Source organism: Gouania willdenowi, chromosome 8 (assembly GCF_900634775.1).
Source record: "Gouania willdenowi chromosome 8, fGouWil2.1, whole genome shotgun sequence".
NCBI lineage: Eukaryota > Metazoa > Chordata > Actinopteri > Blenniiformes > Gobiesocidae > Gouania > Gouania willdenowi.
The window spans coordinates 8,335,512-8,350,305 of NC_041051.1; the positions used below are offsets into that span (position 1 = coordinate 8,335,512).

The window sequence follows — 14,794 nt, forward strand, 5'->3', positions numbered from 1 at the left end:
ACCTTGAATATTATTGCGTCATTTAGTTGATTCTTTATTTAAAAAAATATAATTTTGAAATTGTATTATTATTATTATTATTATTATGATGATGGGTATTTTGTTCTTCCGGGTCAGAGGTCAAACCAGACTGTGACCATTGACGCGAGTATATGAACCGTCTGCCATTTTGATTTGAATGACTTCTCCTTGTAAATGGTTGTGAATTGGCTCCTCTGCGTCTACTTTTACCTGTAAACAGTAGTTCATATCCCTGAGGCGAAATGCTGTCCGCCGCCCAGCTACTCGATGAGTTAATGGGCCGGGACAGGAACTTGGCCCCTGACGAGAAACGGGCCAACGTGAGATGGGATGACGAAAGCGTGAGTTAGCAACACGGCTAACGCTAGCCTAGCTACTCAGACAAGCTACCGCTACGTTGTTGTTTTAAAACAATTTAGAAATTTGTGGAATACTAGTTTTGAAGCCAATATCATATTCCGTGTAAATTTCTAAACACAATACGCCAATATAAACTAGAGTATGAACTCAAAGTGGTTAATTGTATTGGCGCTTCTGTTAGCGAAGTTAGCATATTAGCGAGCTAATGCTAAACCTGTGGTAATAGATCACAGTGACTATACTAGCAAGAGTGATTGAGGGCTAAAATAAAGCTTTAGAGCTGCTCTATGAACATAGTATGAATGTATATATGGTGCTCCTATAGCCATTAAACAAATAGCAATGATATTATTTATAATAGGTAACTTTAAGACAATATTCATAACAAAGCACGTGCATTCACTAGTAGCACAAGCAAAAAGAGACATTCTTACTGTTGTATATAATAATTATTAACTGTGTATTTCTTCTATTTTGACGTAGTAGCTCCAGGGGAAATATTTGGTCAAATCCTGATTATTGAATTGCTTCTGTTTTATTAATAAATGAGTGCTTTAGGGAATTAAACATATGCACTTTAGCTGCATAGATAAAGTAATGGGTAGAGGTGCACCGATTGCAATTTTCTGGCCGATCACCAATCACCGATTTTTTTTATTCTTTTTTTTTTTTCAAAGCCTGACCTGCCGATCCTGATTTTTTTTTTAAATTACTTTTTTAAGAGCATACACCTTGAATATTCCATTCTTATTTTATTGTAAAAAATTTAGCAATATCCACAAAACAATACAAACGTGTTTTAACTGCACATGAGGTAGTTATCTCAAATATAAATCAAAAGTGTAGAACATTGCTGTCCAAAATAGTAAATTATAGGGCTGCAGGATTTTGACAAAAAAAACCTAATTGCGATTTTTCTGACATATATTGCAATTTTGATTCAATTTACAATTTTTGAAATACTTTATACATTTAAATGCATATGCGTTTTATTTCATTTTTTTCCACATTCTGTTTTCCACATATTTTTTTTTTTTAGAAATTTTCCAAAAATATTAGTTCCTGTGAGAAAACAAAATACTAACAAATTAAAAAAAACATAATTAAAATGTCAATAATAAAGTAAGACACAATTAAAAGGATGACATAAGTTGTACTGTGAGATAGAAAAATAAATACCATTATAAATAAAACTATAATTAAACAAAAAGCTATGTCAAAAAAAAAAATTGTACTTTAAAATAATGAGTAAGATACAATTAAAGGTAGCTATAAGTTGTACTGACATGGATTATTCTGACTGCTCCTTTTTAATTATTCATGCCATATAAATGAATGAATAATGTTATATCTTGGATCAATGGTTTACTGAATCTGATCATGATTATTAAGTTTTGATCAACTTAACTTAAATTAACCTAAATTAAATTAAATTTTCCTGATGACATCATTCCAGAACAAAATGATTAAACAAAATAAATGTGCAAACACCATGTGTAAGAAGTGTTTTTTCAACACTAGGGGCTAAAATATTTTAAAGTATCAGAAGTTTTCATTAATCTATGATGTTTCAGACTCTACAATCCCTTGTATTGATGGTCTCGTCCACAACAACAGAATAACTTTATCCACAGATCTTCTGTAGCTCTGATGAGATGTTTAAATGCTCTGTGCAGGTGAAACTGCAGGTTAGACGGTGTTTAGGTGGTGTTTGAAGCGGCCAGGATGATATTTCCGCATAAAAAAACGTCCTTTCCCTCATGGTGACAGCGTTTAAACCCGATTCTGTCCATTTCTGCATTCAACAGTAGATTTTGTTTTCATTGTTTTATTCTGTGATTCCATTAACAGGGATTTTATAGAGCCCTAGTGTAGTTGTTGGCACACTCAGAGACTCACTGTAGCACCTTCAAGCATGTGTCTTGTAACCATTTCTGATTGGCTAGCAGCCCAGGAAGGCGGTTCTCAGTAATTCTGATTGGTGAACATAATACATATCACTCAATAGAAGAAAAAACCTCCAGCATCCGAGGTCACATTATCGCAGTAGTGAAATCTAAATATCGATGCGATTAAGGTTAATTGTTCAGCCTTAGTAAATTATATCACTTTTTTAGCCTTTGATTTTTCACATTTTAAAAACAAACTAAACGTGTCCATCAGGTTACACTGCAGACCTGTTTTCAGCTCTTTGCCAAAAATAAAGTGCACAGCAATATTTTGGTTTAACAAATAAAGAAAATCACAGGGTTTGGGGTAGATGATATAATAATCTACAGGACAAACTATGAAAACATCTTAAACCACCAATAAAGTGTCTTGAGTTTTAGGTTTTCTTGTAGTGCAAAAATAAAAAAATAAATGTCCAAATGATGCAGCTTTGTGATATTTAAATGTAAAAATAATCTGCACTAGTTTACAAGATAAAAGCTCCTAAAAGTCAAACATTCTAAAAAAAATAATATAGTCAACGTGTAATGACAGAATGAACATGGCACAGGTTATTTTTTCTTTTATTACAGTCACTTGTTCATTAGTCGCAGCTTTTTATTCTCGTACAAAGCCATTAACTTCATGATTTTCTTCATAGTTGCTTTGCTCTTTTCACTGATCATAAGCTCTTAACAGCGCTCCACTGGTTGCTTGCTCCTTTAGCATTAGCTTGATTTCTAGCTTCAAATGCTCCACACTGATCAGTGTGGCGGTGTCTTATGGTGAATGAGGTAGCGTTTTGTTTGCAGCTCCACCAGGACTAATTTCCGTGTTACAGAAATTACAAATTGCGATCCTTTGCTTTCTTTTTTTGTGTACTACTGCCAAACTGTGGACATGCTAAGCTAATCGTGCCTCCGTGACTACTGTTGTTATCCTGTGTAGCAGAGGCATGCGCAGCACACATATGCTCACATTAGCTGGTAGGCAGGTATGTCAGTCATCTCACAGCAGAAGGGAACAGTGGCTGACTTTATGACTGACTTTAAGACGTTTGCAGAGGTAGAAAAAAATGGCGGAAAAGATCGGTTTCATATGCAAGGATCGGCTGGCCGATTGATCGGTGCATCCTTAGTAATGGGTTTAGGTTTTTCCATTGAAATCCTTTATATTTCCAGAGACATATTGATATGTTTGTCTTCAGCATTAAGCTATAAACATAATGGCATTATTAGTTTTGTTTTTTTACTGGTGTGGGTTGGCGAGCAGGAATGTAGGGTACACGTGTTATTTATTTGATAGTGTTGTTGAATTTAACATTAGAATTAAAACGATTATATAATGCCTGTAAACAAAGCCAACGATAAACTGTGGTCAAATTAATCAGTTTAGAATATTAATTAATTAAATAATGTTTACAATTAACTCACTTTTAAATACAATTAAACTAGTACTAGCATACTGTACAGGCAATGATTACTGTTAATTATTTAAGGGACATAATGAGGTAGTTTCACTATTGAAGGCTTCCTTTGTGTTATTTTGACAATGGCTTTTTTTAATTTAAAAAACAAACATTTATACAATTAGTGTCATTGAGACAACTTCATCTTATTCTCAATAGTCTTTTTAACAAATGCATAAATATTAAAAACATAACATTTAAAAGTAAAACCCGTTTTTGATTTTGGAAAAATGTGTTCTGCTTTCAGACAACTTCATCTCTAGCTTTCCTCAAACTTTAAAAACTGCTTTGGAAGAAGGCTGGAGGCAACAAGAAAGGACAAATACATATTTTATAGCAAACTTTCCCTCGATCATCAGTTAGCCCCATTATTAACGTAGCTTTTGTATTGTACCCTGTTGTTATTCTTCCAATGGACTTTTTGCAGGGTTTTTCACTTTCGGTTGTAAAGTATCTATGAATGAGTCTATGAAACTGTTTCACTTAGATGTGGAAAAATATTATTTGCCGTTTTTCAGTCGTTTCCTTCTTTCTTGTCTAGGTTTGCAGATACTACCTCTGTGGTTTCTGCCCCGCTGAGCTGTTCACTAACACTCGCTCTGACTTGGGTATGTTAAAACTTTGTTGGAATTTGCTCTTTAAAACCCAGGGATTATGATCCCAGGTATGGCATGATTTGATCAATGATATTTTTGTAATTGTTTTCCAGGTCCTTGTGAGAAGATACACGATGAGAATCTTCGGAAAGTGTACGTTTTTAGCTTACTATCTTCTATTGAAGAGGTGGGGATTCCTGTTGTTCCAGGGTAGAGCAGGAAGAGTGATAAACAGTGGTTAATCTTGGTTGATAACCCAGATGTTTAAAAACAAGTTGTGGGGGACCTCTGAATTATTACTATGAATGTCATTGTTTTTTTTTCATCCAAATAATGGTGGTGTGGGTTTATGTGGAGTGAGATTTTTAAATTTATATTTAAATATATATTTATCAGGCAAAATTTTGTGGGTCCATAACTTCAGTTTTGGTTTTTTTGTCGTGAAAGGAATTGTGATTGATTTTGAGCTTAATCAAAGATGTGGTTAAATGAAACTTAGTATTACACTTGAAACCAAAGGAAAATAAATACAGTAAATAGCCTGTCCAGACACATATTTGTGATTTTCATTTATAACTAATTATATAAGTATGAAATACATTCCATTCGTTTGTTGTTGATTAAAATAAATAAATAAAAATAATTTTTTTTTATATAGGAGCAGATTAGGACCAATTTTTATGGAGAAAATAATTATGGGCAAATCAAAAATAAACTCTTAATGTTGAGATTAAAGATGAGAAAAAAGTCAAAGGTTTGCTATTTACTCATTCACTGCCATTGACGTAAATATACGTCATTTCAAATCCAAACGCTTGCTGCCAATGACGTATATGTACGATTACAACGCTGTTTATGAGCTAAAAAATAAAGAATGTCTTTGTTATTAAACCCAACTTTGAAGTATAGTTTAACGACGATCGATACACAGCATTTTGTAGATGGCCACGATCTGCTGTTTGTCATATAGTGAATTTGCCGTCGTCAGCTTCCGTAGATTTGACTTCATTAGCAAACAATTTTCAGTTCATTTTCAAAATTTCAACTTTATTCTTGACATTTCGACTTTATTTCATTTCTCCATCAAAATTGGCCCTAATCCACTTCCACATATTTATGGCCTTGTAATAAACCTTTTTGTTTTGTTGGAAAATATTTTTTCCATCATGTTCATGAAATGTTATTTTTCTAAATTTTTACTCAGGTATGAAAAAAGTTCCCGATTCATGAAAGAAGGCTATGAGCGAGACTTCCTGCGTTATTTACAATCCCTCCTGGCAGAAGTGGAACGGAGGATTCGTCGGGGACACGCCCGACTCGCTTTATCCCAAGCTCAGCAGAATGCCGGGGTTGGTGTTTTAACATATTATTTTCCTTTTTTAAATTTGGGATTTTGTCATTTATTTTTAAATTATGAATTACCAAATAGAAATTAAACTGTGTTATGTTACTATGTACTACAGCAAGGTCCCAGTCCATCTGGAAAGAATGAAGAAAAGGCCTCGGTTCTCACGGAGAAGATTGAAGACCTGGTTGCACAGGTTTGTCCTTATATTGGAGAATTGTTTGGCAGGAAAAAAGTAATGCTTTGGTAACGGTAGTGCTGTGTAATGTTCATAATCCTTTAATGTTGCATTTCTTTACCAGATGTACTGCTGCATCTGCATTAACTTTTTTTTTTTTTTAGCAAATTACAATATTGTTGCCCTAAATTCATTACCCCACTTAGTGGGGGTGTGCATTGCCATAAATCGGTAATTCAACAGGTGGTATGTTTATCAAACTGTCAAATTACATTTTTCAAAGAAGTGTAACTTTGGCTTCTACAACAGATTCTGATTCTGTTAAAAACATGCTTTAAAAAATTGATCTTGGCATTTTTTGGATAATAGTGCATTCAAATATCAACATATTGCTAAATATTTTTTTTTCTTACACCCTTACCACTTAAAAGTCGAATACTCTGTTAAGTGTAAAAAAAAAAAAAAAAGTGTGAAATTTTGTTTTTAAAAATGTGTCAGATTGAGGAATTGGGTTCCGAGGGTCGAGTGGAAGAAGCACAGGGAATGATGAAACTTGTGGAGCAGCTTAAAGAGGAAAGGGAGCTGCTAAGCTCCACGCCTTCGGTGAGTCACTTATTATTCTTTAAGCATTGACATTGCTATTTTTTTTTTTTTTTCTAAACCTGGTGATGCATGCAGTTGTGTACAAAAACTTCAGAATGGCTGTATGTTTCCCTGAAATGTTATTTATCTACTTTGTTGATTCAGACCATTGAAAGCTTTGCTGCTCAGGAGAAGCAAATGGAGGTGTGCGAGGTTTGTGGCGCCTTCCTCATTGTGGGCGATGCTCAGTCCCGTGTGGACGACCACCTGATGGGGAAGCAACACATGGGCTACGCCAAAATCAAATCAACTGTAGAGGAACTAAAGGTAATAAAAGTTTATCGTCCTGTAAATATTTCTCCATAATGCTATGATTGTGTACTATCATTGAACAAAGAAAAATAATTAATAGCTCAGACCTTTGTGAGGTTTGTTCTAGTATAGACTCTAATGCCGATCGCGTATGTTGAGCGCTGGTCTTTGCTTTTCGTAGGAAAAACTGCATCGTCGCTCTGAGGAGCCACCAGATGAAAATCCAGTCCTTAAAAAAGATCGTGAAGACCGTGAGCGTGAGAGAGAGGAACGGGAGAAAAAGCGCAAAGAGGAGGAAGAAAAAGAAAAGGAGAGGGAGAAAGAGCGGGAAAAGGAGAAGGAACGAGAGAGAGTGCGTGAGAGGGACAGAGATAGAGACAGAGACAGGGAGAGAGAGCGGGACAGGGACAGGAGAGCTAGACGCAGCCACTCCAATAGTCGTCACTCTAGCCGCACGTCTGACCGGAAACGGAGCAGATCCCGTGATAGGCGGAGGTCCAGGAGCAGAGACAAAGACCGGGAGCGCAAACGCAGCAGGTATGTTTCATTGTATCAACCACCATCCATATATTGTCTGAAAACAGATCACATCACTTTTTATATGAATATGTTTCTACTACAGACTACAACAAAAGTACCCCAGCAGAAGTTATTGTTGTGCCTGCTTTGGCGTTAATTTTAGTTTAAAAGTAAAACACCAGATGGAAAACAAAAGCCCAGTTGTGGTCAAATTGTGCACACAACTGGGCAGTGGAGCTCTTTCACCTCAATGCTAAACATGTAACCTGTTGTAGTCCTGCAAATATATCTATGTAAGCGGTCTACCTTAAGATGTGGAAATTCTGATTTTTATTGGTTGAAGAAGACGCCAAAAGGGAAATTTAAATTTGTTGTTACAGTTATACCACAGCATTTTTAACCTTCCCACATCCAGGAGTCGAGACAGGGAAAGGAGGCGCAGCAAGGACCGCTCTGACAGGAAGCGTCGCTCTCGCAGTCGTGACAAGAGGAGGTCACGCAGCTCGGAGCGTAAATCTCATCGCCACCGCAGCCGTAGTCGCAGTAGAGATAGAGACAGAGAGAAGGAGAGAGACAGAGAAAGGTCATCAAAAGACAAAGGTGAGCTCTCACAATGTATTTGAGCCAAGTTTAAATATGCATTGAATGTTGTAATTATCAGATTAAAAAAATGTTCCATTGCAAAAAAAAATCACCTTATTCATGTAACGATGCTGTGTATTTATGGTAATGAAGATCTGTAGGAAGAGTCCTGCAAGGACAGAAACGAAGGACCACTCTTCTTTCAGCCCAGCCCCTCCCCCCTCCAACACAACATAGTTAGGGAAACACCGAAGCCTATATATTTAATTTTCAACATTATTAGACCCCGCCACAAAGTGTGAAGGGGGATAGGTTTGAGCTCCGTCCGTCTGATGGGACAGCTTTTTTCAGAAGCCGTTTAAGATATAATAATCAAATTTGGTGTGTGGCTTCATGGTATCAATGGCCACGTTTACATGGGAGCTTTAATTCCTAATGCTAATTTAATTCTGAATTAAACTTAATTCCGATATTAGATGGCTGGTTTATTCAGTTTTTAATTCCGAATTAAATAATTCCTCTTTCTTGTAAGAAGTTAACACTTAATTCCGCTTTAAGTTAATTCGAGTTGTTCTGCGCATGTGCGACTTGTGGCGATGACGCGCTGGGTGACGACATAATCCAACATGGTGGCCCGGAATAGAGCCGACACTATTTAATAAAAGCCTTAATGGGGACATATCATGCTAAATCCACTTTTTTAGCCCTTACATGCATTTTGTTGTATATTTAGATTGTTTAGAAGTACAGAAAAGTTCAAATTAGTCTCTTCAGGTGCTCCTTTGATATCTTAATATTCTGTTTTGGTCATATTTTTCAATCTGTTTCGATTTTTCTATTCTCTATTACGTTTTTTGAACAATAACGTCACAGTATTTGCAGTGGAACTGCCAAATTAGGACATCGACTCAAGTCCCAACACTTCGAGCAATCCGCCATTTTTATTTCTCGCTTTTATTTTGTAGTCCAACTCCAGGATGGTAAATGGACTTGATTTTATATAGCGCTTTATCACCACACTGAAGCAGTCTCAAAGCGCTTTACTTATCAGCTCATTCACCCATTCACTCTCACATTCACACACCAGTGGGACAGGACTGCCATGCAAGGCGCTAGTCGACCACTGGGAGAAAGTTAGGGTTCAGTGTCTTGCCCAAGGACACTTCAACACATAGTCAGGTACTGGGATCGAACCCCCAACCTCTCGATCAGAAGACGACCCACTACCACCTGAGCCACGGTCGCCCTGTTACGAGAGGATAAGTCAAAATGTTTGGTTGTTGGATGTAGTAACCCACACGCTTTATTACACCGTCTCCCAGCATCAGAACCTTTTCAAAGTGCCTGGTTGAGTTTTATTTTTTACGGAAATGTAAGGTCATTTTTGTGTGTGCGAAGCACTTCAAGGATGACTGCTTCTGCAACCTCCGCCAGTATAAAGAAGGATTTGCCGAAAGACTTTGTCTGATTGAGGGTTCAATTCCTTCTATCTTTGGAGACGACGAAAAGAGCACTTCGGTAAGCTGTAAATAACGCTAAAAAGTGTGATGATAAGACGTCCCTGTCATTGTTTTGTTAGCATTAGCAGTTGCACCGTCTTCATATGTTAGCGCTGTGTGCTCATTTTAGATCCTTGATGATATGGCCTACGTGATTTAATTTAAGTCTAAAGTTTTCATTAGCTGGCTCGAACATGTAAGGCTGGATGGACAAGTCTTCCGTTGTTGACATTTTGTAAATAACGTGTGAATAAACATTTTCTGCACCACCAGATAATCGTATCTCTTCTATCAAACTACAAAAATGGCTGAACAGGGTGGAGTTGAACCGAGTGTCACCTCTGCAACCTGGAGAGGGGGCGGGGTATGAAGTGTCTCATTTGCATTTAAAGAGGCCGCACCAAAACGAGTTGCTCTCAGAAGCACATCAGAAAAGGGGCCTGTGGAGCTATAATAATAAGGAATTCAGACCCAAGCATTGCAGTTCCGCTTTATATAGACCACAACTGTATGATTTATATGTAAAAAGGAATGATTTAAAGGCATGATATGTCCCCTTTAAAAGACATCGATATAATAAAAAAAGGGGATGGACGAAGGCATAAACACACAGACACATGGACTTATTATTATGGACTTATTAAACACATTTGTTGTATGTTTCTCCCGATAGACGTGATGCGTCATGTTCTCCCCCTGTCCAATCAGAGCCTTCCCAACCCTCAGACCTAAAGCGGAATTAACTAAAGCCGAATAAACTGGTTTTCCATGTAAACCTCAATTCGGGAATTACTATTTCCATGTAAACACTAAGCAGAACACTTTAATTATGAATGATTTAATTCGGAATAACTAATTCTGAATTAAAAAAACATCATGTGACCGTGGCCAGTGTCTTGATGGAGTTTGAAAATGAGAAGCATGCAATTACTTTTCCGGAGTTATTCCCCTTGTTCCGTTTTTCTTTGCTCTGTTCAAGGTACCTAGTTAGCAGTGTTTGGAATAACGGCGTTATGTAACGGCGGTTTTTTTTTTTTCAGTAACGGGGTAATGTAGCTAATTACTGTTTACTCAGTTACAACTCCGTTATCGTTACTGAACGTTAAATGTGGTGCGTTACATGCAGTGATTGAATAAACTGTGATCCGAAAGCATCCCTGGCTTCTTACTCGGCTGTAGTGAGGAGGTGGGTTAGAAACAAGGCGAGCGATTATGATGGGCTCTGATTGGCTACCATGGAACATGACGCCGCCTTAGCCAGTGTTTTTACACTGCACACACACACACTCTGATGAAAAGTTGTTGTTTTTAAGGTGGCAATACAAACACTACTTTAAATTAGTTGTGGTCAAAACAAGAACGTACATGTGAAGTGTTCATTATATCCAGGAGTGAAGACTTTGTCCACATCCTTTTTAAGCAACTCAAATTTAATGAAGCGCCTCACGACACACGCATCTAAAAAATCTGAATTCTTTGACACATATCGACTTTTTTTCATTATTTTTTTTAACAGTAATGCAAATAGTTACTTTCCTTGGTAATGAGTTACTTTTATTATAGAGTAATTCAATTACTAACTCAGCTACTTTTTGGAACAAGTATTTAGTAACTATAACTAATTACTTTTTTAAAGTAACGTTCTCAACACTGCTAGTTAGTAATTTTATATTCTGATGTGATATTTTTTTTATGTATACATCTAAGTTCTGAGATTTAGGAAAAGGTTGTGAGTTTTAATGACAGCCAATCTGGCAGGGGGGTGTTAATGGCTGTCTTCTTGATGATTTTTTTTTCCCTCAGTAAGTAAAACTTAAACTGGGATCATATTTATATTCACCTTAGATCATTTTATATTTTATTTCCATTAATGAGCACGTTTGTAATTTGTATCCAGACCGTAAGACGACTGAGGAGAAGAGCAGCTCCAAGAAAGAAAAGCGCTCCGACAGTGATGCAGCAGCCATCAAGGCTTCATCAGAAGTGGAGGCGATGCAGACGGAGGCTGCTGCCTCCTCCCCTCTGATTAACGGCCAGCAGCTCCCTAATTCTGAAGGTGACACTCAGTCCAATTAAAACTGATCTGATAGGACCTCAGATCAGGCTCAGGTAAGTGTGTCGTCCTCCGTGCTTCCTTCTGGTTCCCAACCCTTCACCCCTCTATCTCCCCCTCCCCCACCCCCGCATCCCCTCCCTCTGCTTGCCCTCACCCCAACCCCTCTTCCCTCTCCCTTACCCTCTTTATGTTAAATGTCAATTTTTTGTCTTTTGTACTATATGCAAATATCTTTATCCTGTTTTTGAATAGTGCATCATAAATATGCACTGAAGATGGAGAACTAGGTCCGATGAGTGAGAAGAAAATAGAAAACATTCACACAAACCCAAGAGGGAAAGACAAGTGTAGCCCTGAACAAACATGCCCGGAGGTACCCCTCGTTTTGTATCAGTTTTTGATCCTTCTAGATGTTTTATACATGGCAAAAAAAAAACATCAAAACACATTTTATTTAGTTCGATTACATTTCTTTGTTTTTATTTCTTTGAAGTTTTTGGAGAAATGCACTGACTTTGTCTCCCTCTGTATTTTGAGGAATTCAGTTACAATGTGTCTATATGTTTATTTATATATATCTGGGGTTTTTTTCCTCATGTGAAAATGCTCCTGAAAATTACAAATCGTTAAGGTAAAGCAAATGCTATGGATTTGTTGACCTGATGATGCCATGCAGTGTGTGTTTTGGTTTTTTTTATATAGCAGCGGGGGTCTAACATAACTGACTAACTAACTGGGGGGGGTAGGGTTTATGGAATGAATTGCAGCTGACTTCCATACCTCACACAGCGTTGGTGTTGTGAGCGAGACCACATGAGAAAAAGGGCAAATTAAAAATGATGGATACTCTGACTGTGAAACTGTACAGGTACTCACCCCAGGTACTCCTTTCTCTACCCACATCATCCATTTTGAATGCTGTAGCCTGTTGGAAATAGTTTTCTGTACTTCTGCAAGACAGAGCGTGAAAAACATGTTTTGTATGTATTATTATTCTAAATGTTTGTATATGAAGATGAAAAGTCAATGAAATTCAGATATTGTGAGCAATGCAAACGCACAAAATCTGTTTGATATTCCCACGCCATCCGCTTCACTCATACTAGTCTGGTCTGTGAGGGGAAGAATTGTGAAAATTTGTCTACAAGCATGAATTTTGGAACACTCAAATGTGGCGTAAGCCGGAGCCAATTCTCAATGGGGTCGCCCATATTGGACAATTGAAAATGGCGGCCACCCAAAAACAGATTTTTCTGTTATTAGCCAACCAAAAGTCACATAATTAAGATTAAAAAAACACTTTTCTAAGGTTATACAACATGGAACCCTGACATCCCAGATCATGAGAAAATAAAGATATTTTTAGTCCTAAATGTTCAATGTTAAATATTCACAGGTCGCCATCTTGGTTAATGGTTAATATTGGTCGTATTTAGAATCCCCGAGGTCCAAAAAAGAAAAATGTTTTTAATTTTAACAAGAATGTTGGCGTTCCCTGAAGAAAATGCAAGCGAGGATGTAGGTGCTGGCCCGCGTCGCACTGTATTAGCCTAGCATTAGCATTAATTTACATTAGCTAGCATTAACTAACATTAGTATTAGCTAGCATTAACTAACATTAGTATTAGCTAGCATTAGCAATAACTAGCATTTTCATTGCATTAACATTACATTTAGCTAGCATTAGCCTAGCACTGACATTAGTACTAACCTAGCATTAACTTAGCAATAGCATTAACCTAGCATTGGCATTAGCTGAGCATTAACTTAGCACTAGCTAAGCGTTGACCTAGCAATCGTTGAACATTAGCAATAAGGTTAAAAAAGGTTTACGTGGGTTGAAGAATGACAGGGGATGAAGGGGTTAAAAATTTCCAATAGAAATGAATGGGAATGAAAAACATTTAATAAGTCAAAGTTTAGAAGTTACAAATTGTATAAGTACAAGCATAAATCTCTCGAATTTTCTGGTAGCTTTTTTGTCAAAATCATACAAATGGTGTAGGAGGAGTTAGCAACAGCTGAAGTAGAAATGGATAGAAAAGTGAGGATGCCTACTCACTAATTGTGACTTTTGGTTGGTTAGTAACAGAAAAACCTGTTTTTGGGTGTGGCCTCCATTTTGATTTGTCCAATATGGCTACCCCTATTGAGAATTGGTTGTGCTATATTTCATGCTTGGAGACAACTTTGCCCGATCCCTCCATTAAATCCCCATAACAGACCAGACTATACCTGGTGTGCATCAAGAACAGTACTTAATTCAGACCAAAATCTGTTAGGAATACATTTAGTATTTGATGTCGAAACCAGAAAAAAGTTAAAGATAGACAGTTTTAGTGTAGCTTTTGTAAAACAAATTTCAAAATGTGCAGAGAATCAAACTTCTCTGCCCAAGTGAAGTGAAGACACTGGTTTTGTGCAGTATTGCCCACGTCTGTTGTGTAGTGTGTAAGACTTCTGCTCACCTGATTAAATATGTGACGCATGTGTTGCAGCCATAGTCGCTGCGTGTTCGTATGGTGGAACCTTTGCTAACGTTGCATTCTGTGGCCGTTTCTGCCCCACAGAGGACGCTGAGGCTGACTGGCAGAGGAAGAAGCTGAGAAGCCCCCCCCCCTCCCCATTCCTCACCTGAACCCGACACAGCGCTGCTTAAAAACAAGGTGAACCACAATTGTGTAGTGGCTTTTTTTTTTTTTTTTTTTAACAACGTGCACGTGTAAATTAGCACAAAGGAAGAAACGAATAATTTTTTTTCTCGTTTATTTGGCATATCTGTTTGGCTGAATGAGGGTAGTTGTGGTTCATCTGCAGTTCATCAGACGTTTCTTTTGCACAAATGTCAGATAAATATCATTTTAAATACCAAACTTAGCTGCAAAGTTCTTGTTTTTTTTTTTCTCCCCCATTAAAGAAAGTCATTGAACATTCTCCTTGTTTCTTGGCATTTAGAGAGAATGAATTCTTCCATTGATGACCTATACCACTACCTGACCTCTTTCCTTTAAAACGTCAGTGGAAAGCAAATGTACAATGTTATAAACCTTTGACAGGGCGTAGAGCTCACATCCACTGCTCGTGTTCGTTAACTGTAAAATACACTTGAGTTTGAATTTAATTAAACATATTTTGAGTACTTGAGTACTGTTTCATTTTGCCCTGCTTTTATTGTCCCTGTTGTCGTGATGAATAAAAAGGTTAAACCTCATGGTTGTTGTTTTGTTTTTCCTTGTAGCATATATATGCACTCATAATTTATACCACCATTTAAATTTAAACAACACTTAAAATACTGCAATGAATTATTCAGGAAGTTAATTCATCTTTCCTAAAGATGTGCTGTT

The 14,794-nt window shown here is 37.1% G+C and overlaps 1 protein-coding gene across 4 annotated transcripts; it reads left to right on the forward strand.

Annotated features, from left to right (window-relative positions):
• The first annotated feature begins 134 nt into the window (after positions 1-134).
• luc7l3 (LUC7-like 3 pre-mRNA splicing factor) lies at positions 135-14,591 on the forward strand. Of its 4 annotated transcripts, XR_003674658.1 has the most exons (12): positions 135-362; positions 4,320-4,386; positions 4,488-4,527; positions 5,579-5,723; positions 5,838-5,915; positions 6,396-6,500; positions 6,645-6,806; positions 6,973-7,328; positions 7,726-7,910; positions 11,289-11,500; positions 14,018-14,113; positions 14,403-14,591. XR_003674658.1 is itself a non-coding variant. In XM_028455651.1 (11 exons), exons 1-10 carry the CDS (start codon positions 264-266, stop codon positions 11,465-11,467), a joined length of 1,416 nt encoding a protein of 471 aa, XP_028311452.1. In that variant the 5' UTR covers positions 135-263; the 3' UTR covers positions 11,468-11,500; positions 14,018-14,591. The 4 variants fall into 4 exon arrangements, 2 of the variants coding, with proteins under 2 accessions (XP_028311452.1, XP_028311451.1); XR_003674657.1 differs by having other exon boundaries at positions 11,289-14,113; XM_028455651.1 differs by having other exon boundaries at positions 14,018-14,591.
• Positions 14,592-14,794: the final 203 nt, after the last annotated feature.

Coding starts and splice junctions, on each gene's coding strand:
- luc7l3 (XM_028455650.1), top strand. CDS start 264: ATGCTGTCCGCCGCCCAGCTACTCGATGAGTTAATGGGCCGGGACAGG. Junction 5,724..5,837: donor AAGCTCAGCAGAATGCCGGG/GTTGGTGTTTTA, acceptor TATGTACTACAG/CAAGGTCCCAGTCCATCTGG. Junction 7,329..7,725: donor CGGGAGCGCAAACGCAGCAG/GTATGTTTCATT, acceptor TCCCACATCCAG/GAGTCGAGACAGGGAAAGGA.